Here is a 20,129-nt window from a genome sequence, read left to right as displayed (position 1 = left end):
GTTCTCAATGATACCAAAGATTAAAGTAAGAAATAGAAATATGATAGTATAACCCTAGACAAATTCAAATTATGATAATTGGATTTTTCATATTTTCAACATTGTCTGGCTCCAGTTAGACAATACATTAAATCCATGCAATTATCTCAGTTAACTCTCCAAACGTTACTAAAATGATAGCAAAAGTATTTTTTAGGTATAACACAAATACACTCATAAAATGTCCTATTCTTAAGTATACAGCAAGTATACTTGCTGTATACTTGATCAAGATCAAGATACAGAAATTTTAACATATCGCATAAAGTTCCTCATGCCTTTTCCAAGTTATACAATATGTCTCAGAAAGGAGATAACCATGATTTTGACTTTATTATATTTTTCTAATGAAGTTGTTTTTAGAAGGACACAATTCGCTCTTTTTTTAAACTGGAGTACAGGTACTATACGATATATGTTACAGGTGGATAATACAGTGATTCACAATATTTAAAGGTTATACTCCTTTACAGTTACTATAAAATATTGGCCATATTCCCCATATTGTACAATATACCCTTATAGCTTATTTTACACCTAATAGTTTGTACCTCTTAATCTACCCTGTATTGGCCTTTCTACCAGAAGGGCACAACTCTACAAGGATATGGAGAAAAAAGATGAGAGTAAACTAATTTTATAAGATGAAAATCAGATGGATCAGCTGGATATTATGTGAAAAATTGAAAGTAACCTGGCAGAGCCAGGAAAATTGAAATCTAAATCAGCAATAGGAAAAGCTCTGAAACAAGACCATTCTAAATGCATTCACTCTCGCTCTCCCCAGTCAGGAGAGTTATTTTTGTACTAATCAGGAAGCATTTCCTGAAATGATTCCTTCTTCTAAACAAAGATCCCAACATACAACTGTAGAGCTGAATTAGCTTCTCTTTACTTGTTAGCATATCACAGATTCTTAGTAATATAGCATTAGTCACTGGGACCAGAAACCCTCCTCTGCCAAATGATCCAGTTCTTGAAATATCTGAGTATGAGAGATGACACACTTCTCATATCAGTAGTGAACAACAGCTAAGATTTACAAACTAATAGCGCTGTTTTCCTTAAAATCACTTTTCTATGTTACTTGACTACTCAGGTACATAACGAGAGACCATGTCTTCTTTAATATCTATGTCAGGCAGCTTTTAAGAATATTACACATGCTGTAAAGTTCAATAGGCACCTGACAAACAAATTTACCACAACCACACATTCAAATCGTTACCTTGGAGAATTTATTTCAATGATAAGAAAACTAATTTTCTATGCATAATAAGGTAAACCTCAATACTACTTCCTGATTGAAATTAATGCTTATTCTGGAAATTCCCTGGGAGTCTAATGGTTAAGACTCAACACTTTCACTGCTGTAAAATCAGGATCAATCCCTTGTTGGAAAACTAAAATTAATATTCTGCAAGCCATTTGGTGCAGCCAAAAGAAAAAAAAAAAAACTGCTTACTCTTTTCTGCCATCTCAGTGTTAGTTAGGTCTTCTGTGTTCTTGCAGTAATTTCTTATACTGATACCAGTAAGTCTACTTAGAAATTGAAGTTCAGATTCTAAACTTCCAAGATGACTTCTCAGATCTTTTGACAATCCCCATTCTTCAGAATGTGATTGGTGTGTTTCTTGAAATGATTTCCTAAAAAGCACAAAACACAAATAATTACTCCAATGAAGAAACTACTAACAAGTGTTTCAACTAACATCTATAAATTTCTTCAAATCATTTCCATTTTATCTTTCTTATTCTCTTCCCATTAAAACACTAGTAGGAGTTTTCTTAAAATGAGTGTGGTTATTAACACTGCAGCCATTAATCTCAATATAAAACATCCTAACCAAGTTAGAGGTGCCAAGAATACACAGAAGAACTGTACAAAAAAGATCTTCACGACCCAGATAATCACGATGGTGTGATCACTCACCTAGAGCCAGACAACCTGGAATGTGAACTCAAGTGGGCCTTAGGAAGCATCACTATGAACAAAGCTAGTGGAAGTGATGGAATTCCAGTTGAGTTATTTCAAATCCTAAAAGATGATGCTGTGAAAGTGCTGCACTCAATATGCCAGCAAATTTGGAAACTCAGCAGTGGCCACAGGACTGCAAAAGGTCAGTTTTCATTCCAATCCCTAAGAAAGGCAATGCCAAAGAATGCTCAAACTACCACACAACTGCACTCATCTCACACACTAGTAAAGTAATGCTCAAAATTCTCCAACCCAGGCTTCAGCAGTGCGTGAACCATGAACGTCTAGATGTTCAGGCTGGTTTTAGAAAAGGCAGAGGAACCAGAGATCAAATTGCCAACATCCGCTGGATGATTGAAAAAGCAAGAGAGTTCCAGAAAAACATCTATTTCTGCTTTATTGACTATGCCAAAGCCTTTGACTGTGTGATCACAATAAACTGTGGAAAATTCTGAAAGAGACAGGAATACCAGACCACCTGACCTGCCTCTTGAGACACCTCTATGCAGGTCAGGAAGCAACAGTTAGAACTGGACATGAAATAACAGACTGGTTCCAAACAGGAAAAGGAGTATGTTAAGGCTGTATATTGTCACCTGCTTATTTAACTTATATGCAGAGTACATCATGAGAAACGCTGGGCTGGATGAAGCGCAAGCTGGAATCAAGATGGCTGGGAGGAATATCAATAACCTCAGATATGCAGATGACACACCCTTATGGCAGAAAGTGAAGAAGAATAAAGAGCCTCTTGATGCAAGAGGAGAGTGAAAAAGTTGGCTTAAAGCTCAACATTCAGAAAACTAAGATCATGGCATCCGGTCCCAACACTTCATGGCAAATAGATGGGGAAAAAGTGGAAACAGTAGCTGACTTTATTTTGAGAGGCTCCAAAATCACTGCAGATGGTGATTGCAGCCATGAAATTAAAAGACACTTACTCCTTGGAAGGAAAGTTACAACCAATCTAGATAGCATATTAAAAAGCAGAGACATTACTTTGTCAACTATAGTCCACCTAGTCAAGACTATGGTTTTTCCAGTAGTCATATATGGATGTCAGAGTTGGAGTATAAAGAAAGCTGAGTGCAGAACAATTGATGCTTTTGAACTGTGGTGTTGGAGAAGACTCTTGAGAGTCCCTTGGACCACAAGGCAATCCAACCAGTCTATCCTAAACGAGATCAGTCCTAGGTATTCACTGGAAGGACTGATGTTGAAGCTGAAACTCCAATACTTTGGCCACCTCATGCAAAGAGCTGACTCATTGAAAAAGACCCTGATGCTGGGAAAGATTGAGGGCAGGAGGAGAAGGGGATGACAGAGGATGAGATGGTTGGATGGCATCACCGACTCAATGGACGTGAGTTTAGGTAAACTCCAGGAGTTGGTGATGGACAGGGAGGCCTGGCATACTGCAGTTCATGTGGTTGCAGAGTTGGACACAACTGAGCGACTGAAATGAACTGATCCAAGTTATAATACCATACTTCTATATATTAGAAACAACTATAAAATAAACTAAGATCATGGCATCTGGTCCCATCACTTCACGGCAAAGAGATGGGGAAACATTGAAAATTGTAAGAGATTTTATTTTCTTGGTCTCCAAAATCACTGTGCACAGTGACTGCAGCCATGAAATTAAAAGATGCTTGCTCCCTGGAAGAAAAACTATCACCAACCTGGACAGCATATTAAAAAGCAGAGACATTACTTTGCCAACAAAGGTCCGTCTAGTCAAGGCTATGGTTTGTCCAATAGTCATGTATGGATGTGAGAGTTGGATCATAAAGAAGGCTGAGCGCCAAAGAATTGGTGCTATCGAATTGTGGTGCTGGAGAAGACTCTTGAGAGTCCCTTGGACTGCAAGGAGACCCATCCAATCCATCCTAAAGGAAATCAGTCCTAAATATTCATTGGAAGGACTGATGCTGAAGCTGAAATGCCAATATTCTGGCCACTTGATGCAAAGACCTGATTCATTGGAAAAGACCCTAATGCTCAGAAAGATAGAAGGCAGGAGGAGAAAGGGCCAATAGAGGATGAGATGGTCAGATGGCATCACCAACTCGATGGACACGAGTTTAAGTAACCTCCAGGAGTTGGTGATAGACAGGGAAGCCTGGAGTGCTGCAGTCCATGGGACCGCAAAGAGTCGGCCACAACTGAGTGAACCGAACTGATAAAATAAATTATAATAGGAATACTTTGCAGAATTAAAATGTCTGTTTAGGTTGGAATATTTTAAGTGTTCTAACCTAAGTATCTGCTATCCCAGGACATTGCAAACTATTTAAAAAGATATGATGAAATAATAAATCTTTTGCTTCTTAAACAAGTGCAGTATCAGAGGGCATTTTATAGTAAGAAAGATATTCTTGGGACATTGAAGAGTATGGGGGTAAAAATTCCAGAGGAATAACAAACAGCATGATCTCTAAACAACACTGTAATCAGATATTTTTTCATTAAGAATATGTAGCTCTATTTTCCTTGAAAAAGAGTAAAATTTCAGCAAATAATTGCATTAAATTATATTTTATTTTTTGTAATCCTTTATTGCCATCATGCTCTCAGCCACATTTTTACACTGTTGACTTCCACTGTCTTACAACATACTTTCCTTGCCTTCTGGGGCATGATTATCTTGATTCTCATTTTACATCTTGGGTCTCTTATTGTCCATGCATCTTGTCTCCAATGTCAGAAGAAAATCTTCTAAATCTTGCCTCCGCTCTTCGAAATATGCATCCTCTCATTCTAGAAGAATGTTTGATGATTAATCTCAATTCTTTCAGGCCAGTACTTGTAAATCAGACTTCCAATCATCTCTCTTCTATCTGCAAGGTAGATTGAACTTGATATCGTTCAGTTGCTCAGTCATGTCTGAGTCGCTGTGACCCAATGGACTGTAGCACAATAGGTTTCCCTGTCCTTCACTATCTCCCAGAGTTTGCTCAAACTAATGTCCATTGAGCTGGTGATGTCATCCAACCATTTCATCCTCTAACAGACTCTTCTCCTTCTGCCCTCAATCTTTTCCAGCATCAAGGTCCTTTCCAATGTTGGGTTGAACTAATATGTCATTGTAGTTTTGATTTGCATTTCTCTAATAGTAAGTGATGTTGAGCACCTCTTCATATGTTTATTAGCCATCTGTATGTCTTTTTTGGAGAAATGCCTATTTAGGTCTTTTGCCCACTCTTTGATTGGGTTGTTTGTTTTTCTGCTATTGACTTGTATGAGCTCCTTGTATATTTTGGAAATTAATTCTTTGTTAGTTGTTTCATATTGATTATTTTCTTCCAATCTGAGGGCTGCCTTTTTACCTTGTTTATAGTTTCCTTTGCTGTGCAGAAGCTTTGAAGTTTAATTAGGTACCAGTTATATATTTTTGCTTTTATTTCCATTATTCCAGGAGGTGGGTCATAAAGGATCTTGCTATGATTTATGTAAGAGCAAGCATCTTTTAATTTCATGGCTGCAATCACCATTCACAGTGATTTTGAAGTCCAAGAAAAAATAAAATCTGTCCTTCCAATGAATACTAAGGACTGACTTAAGTAATGTCTCTGCTTTAAAACATGCTGTCTAGGTTAGTCATATCTTTTCTTCCAAGGAACAAGCCTCTTTTAATTTCATGGTTGCAGTCAATGTTCACAGTGATTTTGGAGCCGAGGAAAATAAAGTCTCTCACAGTTTCCATTGTTTTCCCATCTATTTGCCATTAAGTGATGGGACCAGAAGCCAGGATCTTCATTTTTAGAATGCTGAGTTTTTAAATCAGCTTCTTCACTTCCTCTTTCACTTTCATCAAGAGGTTCTTAAGTTCCTCTTCACTTTCTGTCATAAGGGTGGTGTCATCTGCATATCTGAGGTCACTGATACTTCTCCCAGCAATCCTGAGTCCAGCTTGTATTTCATCCAGACTGGCACTTTGCATGATGTATTCTGCATCTAAGTTAAATAAGCAGGGTGACAATACACAACTTTGGCAGACTCCTTTCCCAATTCTGAACCAGTCTGTTGTTCCATGTCTGGTTCTAACTGCTGCTTCTTGACCTATATACATGTTTCTCAGGAGGCACGTAAAAGCAGTCTGGTATTCCCAAGTCATTAAAAATTTTCCAGTTTCTTGTGATCCACACAGTCAAATGCTTTTGTGTACTTAATGAAGCAGAGTATTCCAGTCCTATGTTGCTTCAGTCCTGTCTGACTCTTTGCAACCCTATGGACTATAGACCACCAGGCTCCTCTGCCCATGGAATTATCCAGGCAAGAATACTGGAGTGTGTTGTCATACTCTTCTCTCCAAGGGATCTTCCTGACCTAGGGATCAAACCTGCATAACATCTATGTGTATTGGCAAGCAGAAGTAGCTGTTTTTCTGTAATTCTCTTGCTTTTTCTATCATCCAATGAATGTTGGCAATTTGATCGCTGGTTCCTCTGCCTTTTCTAAATCCAGCCAGTATGTCGGGAAGTTCTCAGTTCACATACTGCTGAAGCCTAGCTTGAAGGATTTTGAGCATTACCTCACCAGCATATGTGCTTCCTTGGTAGCTCAGTTGGGAAAGAATCTGCCTGCAATGCAGAAGACTCTGATTTGATTTCTGGGTTGGGAAGATCCCTTCAAGAAGGGATAAGCTACCCACTCCAGTATTCTTGGTCTTCCCTGGTGACTCAGATGGAAAAGAATCCGTCAGCAACACAGGAGACCTGGGTTTGATCCTTGGGTTGGGAAGATCTCCTGGAGAAGGGAATGGTTACTACTCTAGTATGTGGCCTGGAGAAATTAACCAGAAATTTAATGATCCTTTTATGCAACCAATCTAGAGAAGAGCATGGGTACTCACTTCAGTATTCTTTTCTGGAGAATCCCATGGACAGAGGATATTGGCGGGATACAGTCCACGGGGGTTGCAAAGAGTAGGAAAACTGAGTGACTTTAACTTTGCTAGCATGAGAAATGAGCATAATTGTATGGTAGTTTGAACATTCTTTGGCACTCTGTTTTTTTGGGATTGGAAAGAAAACTGATTTTTACCAGTCCTGTTCCACTGCTGAGTTTTCCAAATTTGCTGACATGCTGAACACCGCACTTTAACAGCATACTTATAGGATCTGAAATAGCTCAGTTGGAATTCCAGCATCTCCACTAGTTTTGTTCATAGTGATGTTTCCTAAGGACCCCTTGACTTCACATTCCAGGATGTCTGGCTCAAGGGGCCCACCTTTGCATGAAATGTTCCCTTGGTATCTTCAATTTCCTTGGAGAGCTCTAGCTTTCTTATTCTATTGTTTTCCTCTATTTCTTTGCATTGTTCGCCTAAGTAGGCTTTCTTATCTCTCCTTACTATTCTCCAGAACTCTGCATTCAGATGGGTATATCCTTCCCTTTCTTCTTTGCCTTTGGTGTCTCTTCTTTTCTAAGAGAAAATAGCACTATGTCATTTGAGAGTGAATACTCTCTTTTTTTTTCCCATTGTTTCCCCATCTATTTGCCATGAAGTCATGGGACTGGATGCCATGATCTTACTTTTCTGAATGTTGAGTTTTAAGCCAACTTTTTGACTCTCCTCTTTCACTTTCATCAAGAGGCTCTTTAGTTCTTTTTCACTTCTAACAGAGTTTTGCCAAGAGAATGCACTTTCATAGCAAACATGCTCTTCCAACAACATAAGAGCTACACATGGAGATGGAGAAGCTCTATACAGTCAGCAAAAACAAGACCAGGGTTTGACTGTGGATTCAGATCATGAATTCCTTAATGAAAAACTCAGACCTAAATTGAAGAAAGTAGGGAAAACCACTAGACCATTCAGGTATGACCTAAATCAAATCCCTTACAATTATTCAGTGGAAGTGACAAACAGATAAAAGGGATTAGATCTGATAGACGGAAGGCCTGAAGAGCTATGGATGGAGGTTCATGACATTGTACAGGAGGCAGTGATCAAGTCCATACCCAAGAAAAAGAAATGCGAAAAGGCAAAATGGTTGCCTGAGGAGGCCTTATAAACAGCTGAGAAAAGAAGAGAAGCTAAAGGCAAAGTAGAAAAGCAAAGATATATCCATCTAAATGCAGAATTCCAAAGAATAGCAAGGAGAGATGAGAAAGTCTTCCTCAGTGATCAATGCGAAGAAATAGAGGAAAATAATAGAATGGGAAAGAGTAGAGATCTCTTCAAGAAAATTAGAGATACCAAGAAAACAGTTCATGCAAACATGGGCACAATAAAAGATCTAACAGAAATAGTATGGACCTAACAGAAGCAGAAGATATTAAGAAGAGGTGGCAAGAATACACAGAAGAACTAAACAAAAAAGATCTTCATGACCCAGATAACCATGATGGTGTGATCACTCACCTAGAGCCAGACATCCTGGAACGAGCAGTCATGTGGGCATCAGGAAGCATCACTACCAACAAAGCTAGAGGAGGTGATGGAATTCCAGTTGAGCTATTTCAAATCCTAAAAGGTGATGCTGTGAAAGTGCTGCACTCAATATGCCAGCAAATTTGGAAACTCAGCAGTGACCACAGGACTGCAAAAGGTCAGTTTTCATTCCAATCCCAAAGAAAGGCAATGCCAAAGAATGCTCAAACTACTGCACAGTTGCATTCATCTCACACGCTAGCAAAGTAATGCTCAAAATTCTCCAAGCCAGGCTTCAATAGTATGTGAACCATGAACTTCCACATGTTCAAGCTGGATTTAGAAAAGACAGAGGAACCAGAGATCAAAGTGTCAATATCTGCTGGATCATTGAAAAAGCAACAGAGTTCCAGAAAAACATCTACTTTGGCCTTATTGATTACACCAAAGCCTTTGACTGTGCAAATCACAACAAACTTTGGAAAATCCTTCAAGAGATGGGGAATACCAGACCACCTTACCTGCCTCCTGAGAAATTGGTGCAGGTCAAGAAGCAACAGTTAGAACCTGACATGAAACAACAGACTATTTCAAAATTGGGAATTGAGTACGTCAAGGCTGTGTATTGTCACCCTGCTTATTTAACTTATATACAGAGTACACCATGCAAAATGTCGGGTTCGATGAAGCACAAGAAGGAATCGAGACTGCTGGGAGAAATATCAATAACCTCAGATACACAGATGACACCACCCTTATGGCAGAAAGCGAAGCACAACTAAAGAGCCTCTTGATGAAAGTGAAAGAGGAGAGTGAAAAAGCTGGCTTAAAACTCAACATTCAAAAAACTAAGATCATGGTATCCGGTCCCATCATTTCATGGCAAACTGATGGGGAAACAATGGAAACAGTGAGAGACTTTACTTTGGGGGGCTCCAAAATCACTGCAGATGGTAGCCACAGCCATGAAATACAAGACGCTTACTCCTTAGAAGAAAAACTATGACCAACCTAGAGAGCATATTAAAAAGCAGAGACATTACTTTGCCAACAAAGGTCTGTCTAGTCAAAACTATGGTTTTTCCAGTAGTCATGTATGGATGTGAGAGTTGGACTATAAGAAAGCTGAGCGCCGAAGAACTGATGCTCTTGCACTGCGGTGAGGAGAAAACTCTTCAAAGTCCCTTGGACTACAAGGATATCCAATCAGTAAGTCCAAGGAAATCAGTGCTCAATATTCAGCGGAAGGACTGATGGTGAAGCTGAAGCTCCAATACTTTGGCCACTTGATGTGAAGAACTGACTCCTTGGAAAAGACCCGGATATTGGGGAAGATTGAAGGCAGGAGGAGAAGGGGACGACAGAGGATGAGATGATTGGATGGCATGACCGACTCGATGAACACTGAGTTTGAGCAAGCTCTGGCAGTTGGTGATATACAGGGAAGCCTAGTATGCTACAGTCCATAGGGTCGCAAAGCGTCAGACACGAGTGAGCAATTGAACTGAAAAAAGACTCATTCATAATAGTAATTTGTTTTGAACAAAATACCATTGGTCCATTGAAATTAATGATGTTATTTTGAATAAACTGGGGTTATGGGCTTTATGGTTTTGTAGTTTATTATTTGCATATTTGTTTTAGTAGCATATATTTTTTGTTCAAAACTAGGTGTTCACAAGAAGCTTTTTTTCCTTCAAAGCAAATCTACCCAGAGACTTCAGTTTAAAAGTTGATGATCTAGGATTCTATGAAGATGGCAAAGTAGGAAGAACCAGTAATCTACTCCCCAGTCAGGCAGCAATTGCAAGGCAGAATCTGTCTAATATAACTTTTTTAGAACTCAGGAGACTGCTGAATGCTTGCAACTTCACAGAGAATGCTTTAAGGTAAATAAATAAGGTACAATAAATTTGGGGCAATTTCAGCTCTTAGTACAGTAAGTAAGTACCCATGCCTACTTGAAAAACATGGCAGGGTGCTGTGCACATATTCTGGGAGCAGTTTGCATACAGCTTAGGGGAGCAAGGGTGGGCAAAAAAGGACTGTCCCCCAAATACTGGGTACATGTGCTCCAATTGCTGATTGCTGCTTCTGATCACATAGATGCAGACAAAGAGGTGGGGAGTTATTGTTTCAAGCCCCTACCCTCTGACTGAGATAACTTTAAGGATACTAAAAGAGCTGCTGCATTTTGTTTCCCATCTTCATTATCTTACCTTTTTAGGATTCAGACATTAAAGACTAGGACATGCAAAAATCCAACTAAATATATGGGAAAAATTAGAAAATGATGTACATACTGAAGGAAAAGCTCAGAAAAGACATAATTAGTGCTCACTTTGGTGGCACAAATGCTAAAATTGGAACAATACAGAGAAGACTAGTAATCCCCTTGCACAAGGATGACATACAAATTCGTGAGGCATTCTATATTTTTTAATGATATGGCTCAATATAGTATAAGGCACAAATAACAAAAAAAAAGTTAAAACAGTAACAAAAAAGTATAAATATTGGGGAAGGTGGGGGAGAATCTGATTTCCAGAGTTACTACAGTATTAAATTAAAATGTCCAGTGTTCAATAAAATATCACAAAGCATACAGAAAGAAAAAAAAAAAAAGTATGGCACTCTCAAAGGAAAAAAAAATATTCAAATGAACCTGTCCCTAAAAAAAGACTTATTGGCAGATATATCAGACAAAGACTTTAAAATAGAAGTCTTAAAGGTACTCAAAGAAATACAGGAAGATCTGGAGAAAGTTAAGAAAATGACGTGTAAAAAGAAACCAAAAGAATTTCAGGAGCTGAAAACTATAATAAATAAAATGAAAAATTCACTAGAGGAATTGAAATGCAGATTTAAGAGTAGAGAAGCATCAATCAGTGAACTTGAAGAGAAGATAATGGATGTGGAGATTGAGGAACAGGAAGTAAAACACTGAAGAAAAGCGAACACAGCCCAAGGGACTAGTGGGGACACAACCATAAGGACCAATGTATGCATCATGGAAGTACAGGAGGAAAAAGCAAGAGGAAAAGGGGAAGAGAGACTATTTGAAGAAATAATGGTGAAAAATGTTGATATTTGACGAGTGACATGAATTCAAAAAGCTCACCTAATTCTACCAAAAGTTTAGAGAACAGCTAACACATATCCTGCTTAAATCCTTCTAGAAAATTGCAGAGGAAGGAAAATTCCCAACCCATTCTACAAGGCTGCTGCTGCTGCTGCTTAGTCACTTTAGTTGTGTCCGACTCTGTGCGACCCCATTGATGGCAGCCCACCAGGCTTCCCCGTCCCTGGGATTCTCCAGGCAAGAACACTGGAGCGGGTTGCCATTTCCTTCTCCAATGCATGAAAATGAAAAGTGAAAGTGAAGTCGTACAGTCATGTCCGACTCTTAGCGACCCCATGGACTGTAGCCCATCAGGCTCCTCCGTCCATGGGATTTTCCAGGCAAGAGTACTGGACCATCACCCTAATACCAAAACTAGACAAAGACACCACAAGAAAATTATAGGCCAATATCACTGATGAACATAGATGCAAAAACCCCTGACAAAAGTCTAGTGAACAGAATCCAACAAGACATTAAAAGATTATACAGCATGATCAAGAGGGCTTTATCCTGAGCATGCAAGAATTTCATCAATATACATAATAAATCAATCAATGTGATATACTATATTAACAAACTGAAAGATAAAAACCATATGATTACATCAATAGATGCAGAGAAAGTTTTGAAAAAATTAAACACCCATTTATGATGAAAATTCTCTAGAAAATAGGCACAGAAAGATATACCTCAACATCATAAAGGCCATATACATCAAACCCACGGCGAACATTTTTCTGAAAGGTGAAAAACTGAAAGCATTTCCTCTAAGATCAGAAACAGGGGTGCCCACTCTCGCCACTATTATTCAACATAGTTTTGGAAGTCCTAGTCACAGAAATCAGGAAAGAAAAAGAAATTAAAGGAGTCCAGATTGGAAAAGAAAAAGTAAAACTTTCACTGTTGGCAGATGATATGACACTATACACAGAAAACTCTAAGGATGCCACCAGAAAATCACTAGTTGCTGCTCAGTTGCTCAGTCATGTCCAACTCTGAGACCCCATGAACTGCAGCACACTAGGTTTCCCTGTCCTTCACCATCTCCTGGAGTTTGCTCAAACTCATGTTCCTTGAGTTGATGATGCCTTCTAACCATCTCATCCTGTCACCCCCTTCTCCTCCTGCCCTCAATCTTTCCCAGCATCAGGGTCTTTTCCAATGAGTTGGTTCTTTACATCAGGTGGCCAAAGTATTGAAGCTTCAGCTTCAGCATCAGTCCTTCTAGTGAATATTCAGAGTTGATTTCCTTTAGGATTGACTGGTTTGATCTCTTTGCAGTCCAAGGGACTCTCAAAAGTCTTCCTTCTCCAGCCCTACAGTTTGAAGACATTGATTCTTCAGTGCTCAGTCTTCTTTATGATCAATGCTCATATCCATATATGACTAATGGAAAAATCACAGCTTTGACTATGCAAACCTTTATAGGCAAACAGCTGTCTCTGCTTTTTAATATTCTGTCTAGGTCTGTCATGGAGAAGGCAATGGCACCCCACTCCAGTACTCTTGCCTGGAGAATCCCATGGATGGAGGAGCCCGGTGGGCTGCAGTCCATGGGGTCGCTAAGAGTCTGACACAACTGAGCAACTTCACTTTCACTTTTCACTTTCATGCATTGGAGAAGGAAATGGCAATCCACTCCAGTATTCTTGCCTGGAGAATCCCAGGGACGGGGGATCCTGATGGCTGTCTACGGGGTCGCACAGAGTCGGACACGACTGAAGCGACTTAGCAGCAGCAGCAGCAGCAGGTCTGTCATATCTTTTCTTCCAAGAAGAAGTATTTTTTCTATCTGTTTTTTTTTTTTGCAAGTGTCTTTTAATATCATAGCTAAGCACCATCCACAGTGATTGTGATTGTGGAGCCCAAGAAAATAAAGTCTGACACTGTTTCCACTTTTTTCCCATCTATTGGAATGAAGTGATGGGATCACATGCCATGATCTTTTTTCAATGTTGAGTTTTATGCCAGCTTTTTCACTCTCCTCTTTCACTTTCATCAAGAGGCTCTGTAGTTCCTCTTTTTTTTAAGGGTGGTATCATCTGCATATCTGAGGTTATTGATATTTCTCCCAGCAATCTTGATTCCAGCTTCTGCTTCATCCAGACTACATTTTGCATGATGTACTCTGCATAGAAATTAAATAAGCAGGGTGACAGTACGCAGCCTTGACTGATTCCTTTCCCAAGTTTGAACCAGTCTGTTGTTCCATGTCCCATTCTAACTACTGCTTCTTGACCTACATACAGGGTTCCCTCAGGAGGCAGCTAAGGTGGTCAGTTATTCCCACCTCTTTAAGAATTTTCTAGTTTGTTGTGATGCACACAGTAAAAGGATTTAGTGTAGTCAATGAAGCAGAAATAGATGTTTTTCTGGAATTCTCTTGCTTTCTCTATGATCCAATGAATGTTGGCAATTTAATTTCTGGCTCCTCTACCTTTTCTAAATCCAGCTTGAACATCTGGATATTCTCGGTTTGTGTACAATGGAAGCCTAGCTTGAAGGATTTGAGTATTACCTTGCTAGCATGTGAATGCAACTGTGCAGTAGTCTGAACATTCTTTGAATTGCCCTTCTTTGGGATTGGAATGGAAACTGACCTTCTCCTGTCCTGTGGCCACTGCTGAGTTTTCCATATTGGCTGGCGTATTGAGTGCAGCACTTTCACAGCGTCATCTTTCAGAATATTAAATAGCTCAACTGGAATTACTAGAGCTACTAGTAAAAGCACAGAATATAAAATTAATACACACAGAAATTCCTAGCATCCCTATAAACTAACAATGAAAAATTAGAAAGACAAATTAAGGAAACAATCCCATTCACCACTGCAACAAAAAGTATAAAATACCTAGAAATCAGTCTACCTAAACAGACAAGAGATCAGTATGCAGAAAATTATAAAACACTGATGAAAGAAATCAAAAATGACACACATAGATGGAGAGATACACCATATTCTTGGACTGGAAGAATGAATATTGTGAAAATGACTATACTACCCAGTGCAATCTACAGATTCAACACAATCCCCATCAAACTACCAACAGAACTAGAACACAAAATTATTTTTCACAGAACTAGAACAAAAAATTCCACAATTGGTATGGAAACACAAAAAGCCTCAAATAGCCAAAGCAATCTTCAGAAAGTAAAATGGAGCTGCAGTAATCAATCCTGCTGACTTCAGATTATACTACAAAGCAACATTCATCAAGACAGTCTACTACTGGCACAAAAATAGAAAGAGACCAATGGAACAAGACAGAAAATCCAGAGATAAACCCAAGCACCTATGGGCACCTTATCTCTGACAAAGGAGGCAAGAATATACAATGGAGAAAAGACAACCTCTTCAATAACTAGTGACGGGAAAACTGGACAGCTACATGTGGAAGAATGAAACTACAACACTTCTTAAGACCATACACAAAAACAAACTCAAAATGGATTAAAGAACTAAATGTAAGGCCAGAAATTATAAGCTTTTAGAGGATAACATAGGTAATATACTCCTTGACTTACCTCCTAGAATAATGTAAATAAAACCAAAAATAAACAAATGGGATCTAATTAAAAGCGTTTCCACAGCAAAGGAAACAATAAACAAGATTAAAAGACAACCCTCAGAATATAAAAAAATAATTGCCAACAAGAAACAACTGACAAAGGATTAATCTCCAAAAAAGCATATAAGTAGCTCATATAGCTCAATATCAGAAAAACAAACAACCCAATCAAAAAACGGGCAGAAGACCTAAACAAACTTTTTCAAAGAAGACATACAGATGGCCAATAAACACATGAAAAAATGTTCAACATCACTAATTATTAGAGAACCGCAAATCAAAACTACGGGGAGGTATCACCTCACATCAGTCAGAATGGCCATCATCAAAAAATCTACAAGCAGTAAATGCTAGAGAGGCTGTGGAGTAAAGGGAACCCTCTTACACAGTTGGTAGGAATGTAATCTGATACAGCCACTATGGAGAACAGTATGGAGATTCCTTAAAAACTAGGAATAAAACTATCATGACCCAGCAATCTCCCTACTGGATATATACCTTGAGAAAACCATAACTGAAAAAGACACATGCACCCCAATGTTCAGAGCAGCACTGTTTACAATAGCTGGGACATGGAAGCACCCTAGATGTCCATCAACAGATGAATGGATAAAGAAGACATGGTACATATATACAGTGAAACATTACTCAGGTATAAAGGGAACAAATTTGAGTCAGTTCTTGTGAGGCGGATAAACCTAGAACCTGTTATACAGAGCGAAGTAAGTCATAAAGAGAAAAACAACCAAAATCACAGAAGACTAACCAAACTGATCACATAGATCACAACCTTATCTAACTTAATGAAACTATGAGCAATACTATGTAGGCCCACCTAAGATGGACAAGTCATGGTAGAGAGTTCTGACAAAACGCGGTCCACCGGAGAAGGGAATGGCAGACCACTTCAGTATTCTTGCCTTGAAAACCCCACAAATGGTATGAAAAGGCAAAAAGATATAACACTGAAAGATGAACTCCCCAGGTCAAGAGAGGCCCAATACGCTACTAGAGAAGAACAGAGAAATAGCTCCAGAAGAAATAAAAAGGCTGAGCCAAATCTGAAACAATGCTCAGTTGTGGATGTGTTTGGTGGTGGAAGTAAAGTTCAATGCTGTAAAGAACAATATTACATAGGAACCTAGAATGTTAGGTTCATGAATCAAGGTAAATTGGAAGTGGTCAAAGAGGAGGAGGTGGCAAGAGAAAACATCAACAATTTAGGAATCAGTGAACTAAACGGACAGCAATGGCTGAATTCAATTCAGACGACCACTACTACTGTGGGCAAGAATACCTTGGAAGAAATAGAGTAGCCCTCATAATCAACAAAAGAGTCTGAAATGCAGTACTCTGGTGCAATCTCAAAAATGACAGAATGATATCTGTTCATTTCTAAGGCAAACCATTCAATATCACGATAATCCAAGTCTATGCACCAATCACTAATGCTGAAGAAGCTGAAGTTAACAGTTCTATGAAGACCTGCAAGACCTTCTAGAACTAACACCAAAAAAAGATGTCCTTTTCATTATAGGGAACTGGAATGCAAAAGGAGGAAGTCACGGGATACCTGGAGTAACAGGCAAGTTTGGCCTTGGAGAACAAAATTAAGCAGGGCACAGACTAACAGAGTTTTGCCAAGAGAACACACTGGTCATAGCAAACACTCTCTTTCAATGACACAAGAGAAGACTCTACACATGGACATCACCAGATGGTCAATACTGAAATCAGATTATATTCTTTGCAGCCAAAGACAGAGAAGCTCTATACAGTCAGCAAAAACAAGACTGGAGAGCTGACTGTGGCTCAGATCATGAACTCCTTATTGCAAAATCCACACTTAAATTGAAAAGTAGAGAAAACCCCTAGGCCATTCAAGTATGACCTAAATAAAATCCCTTATGATTACACAGTGGAAGGGACAAATAGATTCAAGGGATTAGATCTAATAGAGTGCCTGAAAAACTATAGATGGAGGTTTATAATACTGTACAAGAGGCGATGATCAAAACCATTCCCAAGAAAAAGAAATGCAAAAAGGCAAAATGGTTGTCTGAGGAGCTTTTACAAACAGCTGAGAAAAGAAGAGAAGCTAAAGGCAAAGGAGAAAAGCAAAGATATGTCCATCTGAATGCAGAATTCCAAAGAATAGCAAGGAGAGATAAGAAAGCCTTCTTCAGTGATCAATGCAAAGAAATAGAGGAAAACAATAGAATGGGAAAGACTAGAGATCTCTTCAAGAAAATTAGAGATACCAAGGGAACATTTCATACAAAGATGGGCTCAATAAAGGTCAGAAATGGCATAGACCTAACAGAAGCAGAAGATATTAAGAAAAGGTGACAAGAATACACAGAAGAACTATGCAAAAAAATATCTTCAACTATGCAAAAAAAATCTTCATGACCCAGATAACCGCAAAGGTGTGATCAGTCACCTAGAGCCATGTATCTTGGAGTGTGAAGTCAAGTCAGCCTTAGGAAGCATCACTATGAACAAAGCTAGAGGAGGTGATGGAATTCCAGTTGAGCTATTTCAAATCATAAAAGATGATGCTGTGAAAGTGCTGAACTCAATGTGTCAGCAAATATGGAAAACTCAGCAGTGCCCACAGGACTGCAAAAGGTCAGTTTTCATTCCAATTCCAAAGAAGGGCAATTCAAAGAATGTTCAAACTACCACACATTTGCACTCATCTCACATGCTAGTAAAGTAATGCTCAAAATTCTCCAAGCCAGGCTTGAACAGTAAGTGAACCGAGAACTTCCAAATGTTCAAGCTGGATTTAGAAAAGGCAGAGGAATCAGAGATCAAACTGGCAACATCTATTGGATCATAGACAAAGCAAGAAATTTCCAGAAAAACATCTATTTCTGCTTGATTGGCTACACTAAAGGCTTTGACTGTGTGGTTCACAAGAGATGGGAACACCAGACCACCTTACTTGCCTCCTGAGAAACCTGTACAGGTCAAGAAGCAATAGTTAAAACCAGATACCGAACAACAGACTACTGTTTGAAAACAACAATTTTCAAAATTGGGAAAGGAGTATGTCAAGGCTATATATTGTCACCCTGCTTATTTAACTTATATGCAGAGTATATCATGCGAAATGCCAGGTGGGATGAAGCACAAGCTGAAATCAAGATTGCCAGGAGAAATATCAATAACCTCAGATATGTAGGGGACACCACCCTTAAAGCAGAAAGTGAAGAGGAACTGAAAGGCCTCTTTATGAAGGTGAAAGAGAGGAGTGAAAAAGCTGGCTTAAAACTCAACATTCAGAAAATGAAGATCCTGGCATCCAGTCCCATCGTTTCATGGCAGATAGATGGGGAAACAGTGGAAACCATGACAGACTTTATTTTCTTGGGCTCCAAAATCACTGTGCACAGTGACTATAGCCATGGAATTAAAAGACACTTGTTCCTTGGAAGAAAAGCTATGACAAACCTACACAGCATATTAAAAGGCAGAGACATCACTTTGCTTACAAAGGTCCATATAGTCAAAGCTATGGTTTTTCCAATAGTCATGTATGGATGTGAGAGCTGGACAATAAAAAAGCCTGAGCGCTGAAGAACTGATGTCTTTGAATTGTGGTGCTGGAGAAGACTCTTGAGACTCCCTTGGACTGCAAGGAGATCAAACCAGTCAATCCTAAAGGAAATCAACCCTGAATATTCATTGGAGGGACTGATGCTGAAGCCGAAGCTCCAATACTTTGGCCACCTGATGAGAAAGCTGACTCATTAGAAAAGACCGTGATGCTGGGAAAGACTGAAGGCAGGAGAAGAAGGGGACGACAGAGGACGAGATGGTTGGATGGCATCACTGACTCAGTGGACATGAGTATGAACCAACTCCAGGAGTTGGTGAAGGACAGGAAAGCCTGCCGTGCTGCAGTCCATGCGATCGCAAAGAGTCGGTCGGACACGACTGAGGGACTGAACAATTAGATACTGCTCATCATCAGTAAAAGGAAGATTTCTAAGGAGACAACCAAGACTTTCACCCTGAGTGTTACCAGTAAGAGAAAGAGAATACTTTGAAATTAAATGACTGCGATTTAATCAAATAATATATGGTAATATGTTTACATGGAGAAGGCAATGGCACCCCACTCCAGTACTCTTGCCTGGAAAATCCCATGGACGGAGGAGCCTGGTAGGCTGCAGTCCACGGGGTCGCTAGAGTCGGACACGACTGTACGACTTCACTTTCCCTTTTCACTTTCATGCACTGGAGAAGGAAATGGCAACCCACTCCAGTGTTCTTGCCTGGAGAATCCCAGGGACGGGGAAGCCTGATGGGCTGCCGTCTATGGGGTTGCATAGAGTCGGACACGACTGAAGCGACTTAGCAGCAGTAGCAGCAGCAATATGTTTACAACGGGGTCCATGCGTGGGCTTATCACTTTCACCCCTGTTGTTACAGACAGGTAAGTTCCAGCCCACGTCAAGTGCTCGGGAAAAGTTTGTGGGGAGGTCCGGGGCGCCTCTAGTAAAGAGATTGTCACCCACCTCACCAGGTATGGGGAATGCCACGTACCGAACTTGAGAGTCGTCGTCCCCGGGCGCCTGTGTCTCTATGCACGCCCGCCTCAAGGCAGCGATCTCGGCTTCCAAGGCGCGGGCTTTTGCCCGCTGGGAATCCATGGAGCTGTGCTGACGTGAAGCTCCCTGACTTGGGCGCGCCAGGTCTGGCTCTTCAAGCCTCGCGCGCTCCTGGAGCGAACCATTCTGGAACTCGGCGGGGGAGGCAAGGGAACCATGCGCAATTCCCGCGCCTATAACTCGGTCCCGCAAGTGTCTCCGGCTAGTTGCCATCCCTGCGCACTTTTCCACAGCTGTCCTCCAGCAGTCCTTACGCTTCAAGAGAGCTGAAATCCCTCTCGAGGCCCAACGGCGTAGCTACCCACCCCGACCTGATGGCGGCTTGGAGCCCCAGTCACGGAAGAGGCGGTTCCGCGAGCACTTGAAGAGGGAGCTTCTTTGTATTTCTTCCCCTTCCTCATTTCCGCCGACTGTA

At 40.0% G+C, this 20,129-nt stretch overlaps 1 protein-coding gene and 1 non-coding gene across 2 annotated transcripts in view; one reads left to right on the top strand and one right to left on the bottom strand.

Annotated features, from left to right (window-relative positions):
* Positions 1-20,035, bottom strand: part of CENPP (centromere protein P) — a 232,061-nt gene extending 212,026 nt beyond the window's left edge. The window contains exons 1-2 of the mRNA XM_061426210.1: positions 19,650-20,035; positions 1,505-1,686 (exon numbers count right to left, since the gene is read on the bottom strand). Coding sequence (XP_061282194.1) covers positions 1,505-1,686; positions 19,650-19,927 — 460 coding nt within the window. The 5' untranslated portion in view covers positions 19,928-20,035. The remainder of the gene's footprint in view (positions 1-1,504; positions 1,687-19,649) is intronic.
* On the top strand, positions 10,733-10,839 carry LOC133253582 (U6 spliceosomal RNA). The gene has a single exon (XR_009738358.1). It is a non-coding gene; the product is annotated as a U6 spliceosomal RNA (small nuclear RNA).
* Positions 20,036-20,129: the final 94 nt, after the last annotated feature.

Source organism: Bos javanicus, chromosome 8 (genome assembly GCF_032452875.1).
Source record: "Bos javanicus breed banteng chromosome 8, ARS-OSU_banteng_1.0, whole genome shotgun sequence".
NCBI classification, from domain to species: domain Eukaryota; kingdom Metazoa; phylum Chordata; class Mammalia; order Artiodactyla; family Bovidae; genus Bos; species Bos javanicus.
The sequence above is the reverse complement of the archived record's forward strand: the minus strand, read 5'-3'. Positions and strand labels throughout refer to the sequence as shown.